Genomic DNA, 11,607 nt, shown 5'->3' on the forward strand with positions numbered 1-11,607 from the left:
TAAGCGACTCTCTATACAGCTTTTTATTGGTTAACATTTGCCAACGGTAAGAGCCTCCGTAATGCTGATTGGTAGATTATGACAAGAGCCCGCCTCTTCCGGTGTTTTCGGAGTCTCCTCTCGGGGCAGAACCAATATGGCGATGCCCTTGTGTCTGCGGGCGCTGAGGCTGTCCGGGGCTACGCGGCTCCTGAGGACGGCCCCGGTATACAGACTTCATACTGGTCCTCGGGCTGAGGCCACAACCCCGGTCACGGTCAGTCATGGCAGCCAGTCCAAACACGAGCACGACGACCATGACGAGTTCAATATGTACGACAAGGTAACGTCGCTGCGCCCCCTACTGGTGGTCATAGGGAGTCATAGTAGTGACCAATCAGATTTCAGCTTTCATCTGTATCGCCCAACCTGAGAAATCGAAGCTGAAATGTGATTGGTGGCTGCTGGGATAGCGCCTCCTTGTGTCAGTGTGTGGTATTATGGATGAGGCTGGGAGTGAGGCGCCTGCAGGAGTATTACAGGATCATGGCTGTTCACATCTCACAGTGCCACAATATCGACGTTTGTTACAAGAAGTGGAAATATGTCCATAGAATATGTTTAAATACTCTTCAATGGGAGAAAAAAAAGCCCAAGCCGCCACGTCCTTAAAATGCTACACAGCAAGGACAAAAATGTCCCCATCAATAAGGGGTGGTCAGGTAGTGGAAAATTCCTTCCAGGGGTTAAAATGTGTCCACTAATAAATGTCCTGAGGGTCATTCACATGTCCTGTTATTTCCGGTACCGGAGATGACCATGTGTTTCATACATGTGGCAACTGTGTGACGCATACGTTTAGCACATGTACCAGCGCCTGAGAAAAGCCCACAGTTTCCACTGACAATCAATGATACTGTTTGCGCTGTTCCCCGGCGCCGGGTGCTGAAGACCGCTCAGATCATTGTCGCCTGCTCTCCCTACAATCTGCGCTAGCAGGGGATGATGTTGAGTTGTAGTCAAGTGTAAGAATAAAATAAAAAAAAAATCACATTATACTCACTTTAACACCTAATCCTTTGAAGCCAATGTCCTCTGTAAAATAAAAAATTACCCATATCCCTCACCTGTCCGAAGTTGAAAGAATCCACAGTGTTCACGCGAACATTTGTTCATCAGCATGAGTGGTAGCCAGAGTCAACTGCTCACGCTGAGGAGGATGATTTGCTGCAGTAAGTGTGGACCTCATGGTGAACTGTGATGATTTCACTGAGGTCACCGCTACCACAATGAGAAAGTCTCACGGTGCAGCTCTGAGTTCACCGTGAGATATTCTCACTGAGGTCACTGCAGTTCAGCAGCCCAGCTGGGAACTCAGCCTCAGTGACCTGCGGTAACCTCAATGACATCACAGCTGCTCACTAATGCTGCACTCGCAGCATCTTGTTCACCAGTAGTTTTCCGCCTGGACAGTCGCATCTTGGCACCGTCCAGGTTGAAAATCATTTATCGCAGACATGGATTACAGCGTGGGACAGAACGACTGACAGGTGAGGGGTATTGTTGTTTTTTTATTTGTTTGAAGGACAATGGCTTCAGAGAATTAGGTGTCGAGTTGAGATGTGACTATTTTATTTCTTTTTTTCTTAATGTTACACTTGAATATACCTCTCATCATTCTCCCCTGCTAGCGCTGATCGCAGGGGAGAATGATGAGAGCCGTCTTCAGCACCCGGCGCCGGGGAACAGCAGTAACAGTACCACTGATTTCCAGGCGCTGGTTTGTGTTACACTGATGACATCAATGTGCATGTATGCGGGACACTTTGCGGCTCATGCTGCTGTTTAAAAACGGGCGTGTCAGCGTGTTCTGCCCACAGACACACAGTCAGTGGAAACACTGCCATGTGCACAGACCCATTCACTTGAGTGGATCTACATGTGTAAGTGTCTCCGGAACGTGAGAAAACTGTCATTATACGTACTGGAGACATGGACATATGGAAGAGGCCTGAGAAACAATTTACGCTGCCATAATAAAGCCTATATGGATCCTACAGACGACTGGCCTAGAGGAATCGTGAGAACATTCCTTTTCTGTGCTGCGTATTTGGTCATGTGATCTTTCTTAACCAATTAGCTGAGTATTATTTTACATGGCTTTCCTTTAAAGGGATTTTTCGGGACTTAGCCATAGTATAAGGATTATTATAATAAACCTTTGAATCCCTCTATGCTCTAGTGAGGCTAAAAGTGATCATAATTTATAAGCCACCTGACCCACTAGGGCAAAATTAATGAGGTCCTAATTTACAAACTGTAATATAGGCCATACAGGCAGATCAAAGATGCATGACCTGGAATGAAAATTATAAAATGTTTTCCTCCAGCCACTACGGGGAGCTTAGTATATACAGATTTATACAGCCACTACTAGGGGGCACTAACTTCATATGGATTTATGCAGCCACCACTATTGAAAACTCACTACATATGGATTTATACTGTTACCACTAGGAGGAGCTCGCTACAAATAATATTATTATTAATAATAATAATAATAATCTTTATTTATATAGCGCCAACATATTCCGCAGCGCTTTACAGTTTTACAGCTTCAATCACAACACTCATAAGTAACAATGTTAACAATACAATAATTAACCCCTTTACCCCCAAGGGTGGTTTGCACGTCAATGACCAGGCCAATTTTTACAATTCTGACCACTGTCCCTTTATGAGGTTATAACTCTGGAACGCTTCAACGGATCCCGGTGATTCTGACACTGTTTTCTCGTGACATATTGTACTTCATGATAGTGGTAAAATTTCTTTGATAATACCTGCTTTATTTGTGAAAAAAACGGAAATTTGGCGAAAATTTTGAAAATTTCGCAATTTTCCAACTTTTAATTTTTGTGCAATTAAATCAGAGATATGTCAAACAAAATACTTAACAAGTAACATTTCCCACATGTCTCCTTTACATCAGCACAATATTGTAACCAAAAAATTTTTTTGTTAGGGAGTTGTAAGGGTTAAACGTTGACCAGCAATTTCTCATTTTTACAACACCATTTTTTTTTAGGGACCACATCTCATTTGAAGTCATTTTGAGGGGTCTATATGATAGAAAATACCCAAGTGTGACACCATTCTAAAAACTGCACCCTTCAAGATGCTCAAAACCACATTCAAGAAGTTTATTAACCCTTCAGGTGTCACAGGAATTTTTGGAATGTTTAAATAAAAATGAACATTTAACTTTTTTTCACAAAAAATTTACTTCAGCTCCAATTTGTTTTATTTTACCAAGGGTAACAGGAGAAAATGGACCCTAAAAGTTGTTGTACAATTTGTCCTGAGTACACCGATACCCCCTATGTGGGGGTAAACAACTGTTTGGGCGCATGGTAGAGCTCGGAAAGGAAGGAGCACTGTTTGACTTTTCAATGCAAAATTGACAGGAATTGAGATGGGACGCCATGTTGCGTTTGGAGAGCCACTGATGTGCCTAAACATTGAAACCCCCTACAAGTGACACCATTTTGGAAAGTAGACCCCCCAAGGAACTTATCTGGATGTGTGGTGAGCACTTTGACCCACCAAGGGCTTCACAGAAGTTTATAATGCAGAGCCATAAAAATAAAACAACATTTTTTTCCCACAAAAATTATTTTTTAGCTCCAGTTTTGTATTTTCCCAAGGGTAACAGGAGAAACTGGACCCCAAAAGTTGTTGTCCAATTTGTCCTGAGTACGTTGATACCCCATATGTGGGGGGGGAACCACCGTTTGGGCGCATGGGAGGGCTCGGAAGGGAAGGAGCGCCATTTGGAATGCAGACTTAGATGGATTGGTCTGCAGGCGTCACATTGCGTTTGCAGAACCCCTAATGTACCTAAACAGTAGAAACACCCCACAAGTGACCCCATATTGGAAACTAGACCCCCCAGGGAACTTATCTAGATGTGTTGTGAGAACTTTGAACCCCCAAGTGTTTCACTACAGTTTATAACGCAGAGCCGTGAAAATAAAAAATCCTTTTTTTTCCCTCAAAAATAATTTTTTAGGCCCCAGTTTTGTATTTTCCCAAGGGTAACAGGAGAAATTGGACCCCAAAATTTGTTGTCCAATTTGTCCTGAGTACGCTGATACCCGATATGTTGGGGTAAACCCCTGTTTGGGCACACGAGAGAGCCCAAACAAGGGAAGGAGCACTGTTTTACTTTTTCAACGCAGAATTGGCTGGAATTGAGATTGGACACCATGTCGCGTTTGGAGAGCCCCTGATGTGCTTAAACAGTGGAAACCCCCTAATTATAACTGAAACCCTAATCCAAACACACCCCTAACCCTAATCCCAACGGTAACCCTAACCACACCTCTAACCCAGACACACCCCTAACCCTAATCCCAACCCTATTCCCAACCGTAAATGTAATCCTAACCCTAACTTTAGCCCCAACCCTAACCCTAACTTTAGCCCCAACCCTAACCCTAGCCCTAGTCCTAATGGGAAAATGGAAATAAATACATTTTTTTTAATTTTTCCCTAACTAAGGGGGTGATGAAGGGGGGTTTGATTTACTTTTATAGCGGGTTTTTTAGCGGATTTTTATGATTAGCAGCCGTCACACACTGAAAGACGCTTTTTATTGCAAAAAATATTTTTTGCGTTACCACATTTTGAGAGCTATAATTTTTCCATATTTGAGTCCACAGAGTCATGTGAGGTCTTGTTTTTTGCGTGATGAGTTGACGTTTTTATTGGTAACATTTTCGGGCAGATGACATTTTTTGATCGCTTTTTATTCCGATTTTTGTGAGGCAGAATGACCGAAAACCAGCTATTCATGAATTTCTTTTGGGTGAGGCGTTTATACCGTTCCGCGTTTGGTAAAATTGATAAAGCAGTTTTATTCTTCGGGTCAGTACGATTACAGCGACACCTCATTTATATTATTTTTTTATGTTTTGGCGCTTTTATACAATAAAAACTATTTTATAGAAAAAAAATTATTTTGACATCGCTTTATTCTGAGGACTATAACTTTTTTATTTTTTTGCTGATGATGCTGTATGGCGGCTCTTCTTTTGCGGGACAAGATGACGCTTTCAGCGGTATCATGGTTATTTATATCTGTCTTTTTGATCGCATGTTATTCCACTTTTTGTTCGGCGGTATGATAAAGCGTTGTTTTTTGCCTCGTTTTTTTTTTTCTTACAGTGTTTACTGAAGGGGTTAATTAGTGGGCCAGTTTTATAGGTTGGGTCGTGACGGACGCGGCGATACTAAATATGTGTACTTTTATTGTTTTGTTTTTTTTATTTAAAGAAATGTATTTATGGGAATAATATATATATATATATATATATATATATATATATATATATATATATATATATAATTTCATTATGTAGAATTTTTCATTTTTATTTTTTTACACATTTGGAATTTTTTTTTTTTTACTTTGTCCCAGGGGGGACATCACAGATCGGTGATCTGACAGTTTGCACAGCACTCTGTCAGATCACCGATCTGACTTGCAGCACTGCAGGCTTCACAGTGCCTGCTCTAAGCAGGCTCTGTGAAGCCACCTCCCTCCCTGCAGGACCCGGATGCCGCGGCCATCTTGGATCCGGGCCTGGAGCAGGGAGGGAGGTAGGAGACCCTCGCAGCAACGCGATCACATCGCGTTGCTGTGGGGGGCTCAGGGAAGCCCCCTCCCTGCGCGACGCTTCCCTGCACCGTCGGCACACCGCGATCATGTTTGATCGTGGTGTTCCGGGGGTTAATGTTGCGGGGACGGTCCGTGACCGCTCCTGGCACATTGTGCCGGATGTCAGCTGCGATAGGCAGCTGACACCCGGCCGCGCTCCCCCCGTGAGTGCGGCCGATCGCTATGACGTACTATCCCGTCGAGGGTCAGATAGGCCCAGGGCACCTCGATGGGATAGTACGTCTAAGGTCAGAGAGGGGTTAAAGTAACACAAGACGACCCTGCTTGTGAGAGCTTACAATCTACAATGAGGTGGGGAAATACAAAGTACAGGTGTGTATTTACAATGATGTATTTACAATGATGGTCCAGCCATCGTCAGGGAGTGGGGGATAGGTGGAGATAGTCAATGGGCTACACACAAACAAAATAACTGATTAGGGAACATGATAGGCCGCTCTGAACAAATGTGTTTTGAGGAAGCGCCTAAAACTATGCAAATTGTGGATGGTCCTAATATCTTGGGGTAGAGCATTCCAGAGGATTGGTGCAGCACGGGAGAAGTCTTGGAGTCGGGAGTGGGAGGTACGGATTAGTGCAGAGGTTAGTCGAAAGTCATTTGCAGAGCGCAGCAGTCGGCTAGGCCGATAGACCAAAATGAGGGAGGAGATGTAAGGGGGTGCTACACTCTGGAGAGCTTTGTGGGTGAGAACAAGTACTTTGAATTGTATCCTGTAATGAATGGGCAGCCAGTGTAATGACTGGCGAAGAGCGGACGCGTCCAAGTAACGATTAGCCAGATGGACAACCCTGACTGCCGCATTAAGGATGGACTGGAGAGGGGAAAGTCGAGTGAGGGGGAGGCCAATTAGTAGAGCATTACAGTAGTCCAGACGGGAGTTGATCAGGGCGACAGTGAGGGTTTTTGTTGTGTTCATGGTGAGAAAAGGGCGGATTCTAGAGATGTTCTTTAGGTGTAAGCGGCAGGAGCGGGCAAGAGATTGTATATGGGATGTGAAGGAGAGATCGGAGTCAAACATAACACCCAGACAGCGCGCCTGCTGCCGCGGTTTTATTATGGTGCCACCCACGGAGAGGGAAATGTCAGATTTAGGGAGGTTAGTAGATGGCGGGAGCAGAAGAAGTTCAGTTTTGGAGAGGTTGAGTTTCAGAGCAGACATGATGTTGGAGACTGCAGACAGTCAGTGGCGTTCTGTAGTACAGCGGGGGTAAGGTCAGGGGCTGACGTGTATAGTTGTGTGTCATCAGCATAAAGATGGTACTGAAAGCCAAATCTGCTGATGGTCTGTCCAATTGGGGCTGTGTAGAGGGAGAAGAGAAGGGGGCCAAGGACTGAGCCCTGAGGTACCCCGACAGCGAGAGGAAGAGGAGATGAAGTGGAGCCAGAGAACAGAACACTGAAGGAGCGGTCAGAAAGGTAGGAGGAGAACCAGGACAGAGCAGTGCCCTTAATGCCTAGTGACTGGAGCCTAGAGAGTAGGAGAGGGTGGTCAACAGTGTCAAAAGCTGCAGAAAGGTCGAGAAGAATGAGCAGAGAGTGGTCACCGTTACATTTTGCTGTCAGAAGGTCATTGGTCACTTTGATGAGTGCAGTTTCTGTCGAATGTAGGGGGCGGAAACCGGACTGTGAAGGGTCTAGGAGGGAGTGAATGGAGAGGTAACGGGTAAGGCGGGAGTAGATCAGGCGCTCCAAGAGTTTAGAGATGAAGGGGAGATTGGAGACTGGTCTGTAGTTGTTTGTGCAGGATGGGTCGAGGGTGGGTTTCTTTAGTAACGGAGTAATGATAGAGTGTTTGAAGGAGGACGGGAAAATGCCTGAGGAGAGTGAGAGATTAAAGATTGTAGTTAGGTGAGTAGTGACGACTGGAGAGAGAGACTGGAGGAGATGAGAGGGAATGGGGTCGGTAGAGTATGTAGTCGGACGAGAAGAAGAGAGGAGCCTGGAGACTTCTTCTGTGATAGGATCGAATATGGAGAGTGAGCCAGGGGAAATGCAGGGAGGGATGGGAGTCACTGAACTTGGTGATTGGGAGTGGATTTCCTGACGGATATTGTCTATTTACTGTATAAAGTGGGAAGCCAGGTCATCAGCACAAATGTCTGTGATAGGGTCTTGAGCTTTTGGCCTGAGGAGGGAGTGAAAGGTGTCAAAAAGTTTCTTGGGGTTATTGGATAGTGAGGAGATCAGGATGGTGAAGTAGGTCTGTTTGGCGAGGTGAAGGGAAGAGTTATAGGTGCTTAACATAAATTTGAAGTGTATGAAGTCTTCTGGTGTGTGAATTTTCCTCCATAAGCGTTCAGCACACCTAGAGCATCACTGGAGAAATCGGGTTTGCGAGGTGAGCCAAGGCTGTTTTACTCTGTGTTTGGGGGTTCTGAGGGTGAGGGGAGCTACTTGGTCTAGGGTGCTTCCAAGAGTGTCATTGAGGTGATGTACGGCCAGATCAGGACAGGAAAAAGAAGAGATTGGGGACAATGATGAGTGTAAGGAGTCTGAAAGTGTATGAGGGCTAATGGCATGTAGATTTCTGACTGAATGGTAGGTAGGAGGGTGCTGGGGTGAGCAAGGATTTGTGAGTGTGAAAGAGAGAATGTTGTGGTCAGAGAGGGGAAGAGGTGAGTTATTTAGGTTGGAGATTGAACAGAGCCGGACAAAGACCAGGTCCAGGGTGTTACCGTCCTTGTGTGTCTCAGAGGTTGAGAGCTGTGAGAGGCCTAGAGAAGTGGTTGGTGATAGAAGCTGGGATGCAGATGTGGAAGAGGGGCTGTTAATGGGGATGTTGAAGTCTCCTAGGATAAGGGTTGGTAGTTCTGAGGACATGAAGTGCGGCAGCCAGGCAGAGAAATGGTCCAGGAAGTGGGTGGGTGAGCCTGGGGGCCGGTATATGACCGCTATTCTGAGGGAGAGGGGACGGAAGAGCCTTATGGTGTGGCCCTCAAAAGAAGGGAATGAGTGATGGAATTGGAGGGATGACCTGGAAAGTGCATTGTGGAGACAGGAGTATGCCGACTCAACCACCAGGTCTGTTTGTGGGTCTCGGGGAATGTGAGAATTGTAAGCCACCATGGGAAATGGCAGCAGGGGAGACCTTGTCAGAATCCTGGATCCAGGTTTCAGTGAGGGCCAGCAGATTCAGAGAGTTTTTCAGAAAGTAATTGTATAGGAAAGGAAGCTTGTTGCATACAGACCGTGGATTCCAAAGGGCACAATTAAAAGGAGGAGATGAGGGAGTGCAAGTAATATTAATAAGGTTAAAATGGTTTTGATGTGAGGTAGGGTAGCAGTTTAGGTTGTGGGATGGTGGACCGGGGTTGGGGGAGATGTCTCCTGAAATCAGTAGGAGTAGGAAGATGGAAAGCAAGTAGTTTTTGGAATTGTATGAAGTTTTTTTGTGCAGAGAGTTTGGGCAAGATGGGCTGAGGTTTTTCAGAAAGGTGAGAAGTGCATGGGGGCTGTAAATGGGAGAGGGAAGGAGTGAGGAGCTGATGTATATGAGTCGTGATGGAGGGGGGATTGGTCGGTGAAAGTGGATTGTAAGGGAACATAGAAGGATAGGAATAAAGCACATGGATAGAAGGGAGTGCAGAGTGTGGGTTACCTGACTCCTGCCATGGAATAACTGCAGTATCTTGAGGCTTAGCTAATGCGATGCTTTGCTGAATGCGTGCGACCCCCACACTTGTGTGACTTATACTGCCACCACTAGGAGGAGCTCGCTACCTATGGATTTATACTGTCACCACTAGGAGGAGCTCGCTACATATGGATTTATACTGTCACCACTAGGAGGAGCTCGCTACATATGGATTTATACTGTCACCACTAGGAGGAGCTCGCTACATATGGATTTATACTATCACCACTAGGAGAAGCTCGCTACATATGGATTTATACTGTCACCACTAGGAGAAGCTCGCTACATATGGATTTATACTGTCACCACTAGGAGGAGCTCGCTACATATGGATTTATACTGTCACCACTAGGAGGAGCTCGCTACATATGGATTTATACAGCCATCACTAGGAGGAGCTCACAACAGATTTATACAGCCACCACTAGAGGGAGCTCACTACATACAGATTTATACAGCCATCACAAGAGGGAGCTTACTACATACAGATTTATACAGCCACCGCTAGAGGGAGCTCACTACATACAGATTTATACAGCTACCATTAGAAGGAGCTCACTACATATAGATTTATACAGCCACCGCTAGAGGGAGCTCACTACATACAGATTTATACAGCCATCACAAGAGGGAGCTTACTACATACAGATTTATACAGCCACCACTAGAGGAAGCTCACTACATACAGATTTATACAGCTACCACTAGAGGAAGCTCACTACATACAGATTTATACAGCTACCACTAGAGGGAGCTCACTACATACAGATTTATACAGCTACCACTAGAGGGAGCTCACTACATACAGATTTATACAGCTACCACTAGAGGAAGCTCACTACATACAGATTTATACAGCTACCACTAGAGGAAGCTCACTACATACAGATTTATACAGCTACCACTAGAGGGAGCTCACTACATACAGATTTATACAGCTACCACTAGAGGAAGCTTACTACATACAGATTTATACAGCCACCACTAGAGGGAGCTCACCGCATACAGATTTATACAATCACCACTGGGATGATCTCACTACATACAGATTTATACAGCTATCACTAGAGGAAGCTCACTACATACAGATTTATACAGCTACCACTAGAGGAAGCTCACTACATACAGATTTATACAGCTACCACTAGAGGAAGCTCACTACATGCAGATTTATACAATCACCACTAGAGGGAGCTCACTACATACAGATTTAGGCCGGCGTCACACTGGAGAGTTTTACGGACGTATGAGCGCAGAAAATACATCCGTAAAATACGCATAACATAAGGCCCAATGATTCTCTATGGCCCAGCTCCTATCAGCCGTATTTAACGGATCCGTATTATACGGTCTTCTACGGCCGTAGAAAATCACAGCATGCTGCGTTTGTCACCGTATTGCACAAAAAAATCGCCAATGAAAGTCTATGGGGGCGAGAAGAATACGGATTATACCCGGACCAGCAGTGTGACTTGCGAGAAATACGCAGCGGTGTTCTAGAGAAAAGCCGGCAATTCAGTGCGGTGTACAGTAAAATCACACTGACAGCTTACAATAGAATAGGTAGAATAAATGTGTACACATAGAATAGGTATATATATATATATCTATAATATAACGCTGGGAGCGTCACACTGTCCGAAGCCTTTATAGACTGCGCAAGCGCCTGTGCAGTCTGGGCCTCAGAGTGACGCTCCCAGGAGATCGCGGTATGCGTAAACACTGAACGCACACCGCGATCTCCACCGGAGAGTCAGGGACCGCCAGGAGGGTAAGTATATTCACCTGTCCCCTGTTCTAGCGCTGCGGTCGGCTCCGTCTCCTGGGTCCTCTGCTGTGACATTCCTAGTTCAGAGGGGGCGATGACGCGCTTAATGCGCGCCGGTGCCGCCCTCTGACTGAACAGTCACAGCCAGAGGAGCCGGAAGATGGCGGCGCGCAGCGCTGGAACGGGACAGACAGGTGAGTATAGCAAGTGCTGGGGGCCTGAGCTAGCGGTGACTCCGGCACCTGACCCCCACAGCGCGCCGGTGTCCCCGCCTGCTCAGGCCCCAATGGAGCATCTTATGGGGGGCATATAATACAATGGTGGCGCAGGATGGGAGCAGCACATGACAGAACGGGGGCGCAGGATGGGAGCAGCACATGACAGAACGGGCGCAGGATGGGAGCAGCACATGACAGAACGGGGGCGCAGGATGGGTGCAGCACATGACAGAATGGGGGCGCAGGATGGGTGCAACACATGAC

The 11,607-nt window shown here is 45.9% G+C and overlaps 1 protein-coding gene across 1 annotated transcript in view; it reads left to right on the forward strand.

The window, feature by feature from the left end:
- The first annotated feature begins 89 nt into the window (after nt 1-89).
- Nucleotides 90-11,607, forward strand: part of NDUFB11 (NADH:ubiquinone oxidoreductase subunit B11) — a 20,900-nt gene continuing 9,382 nt past the window's right edge. The window contains exon 1 of the mRNA XM_069747854.1: nt 90-322. Within this exon, the coding sequence (XP_069603955.1) occupies nt 137-322 (186 nt within the window). The 5' untranslated portion in view covers nt 90-136. The remainder of the gene's footprint in view (nt 323-11,607) is intronic.

The sequence above is a fragment of the Ranitomeya imitator genome, chromosome 2 (assembly GCF_032444005.1).
Source record: "Ranitomeya imitator isolate aRanImi1 chromosome 2, aRanImi1.pri, whole genome shotgun sequence".
In the NCBI taxonomy this organism is placed as follows: Eukaryota; Metazoa; Chordata; class Amphibia; order Anura; family Dendrobatidae; genus Ranitomeya; species Ranitomeya imitator.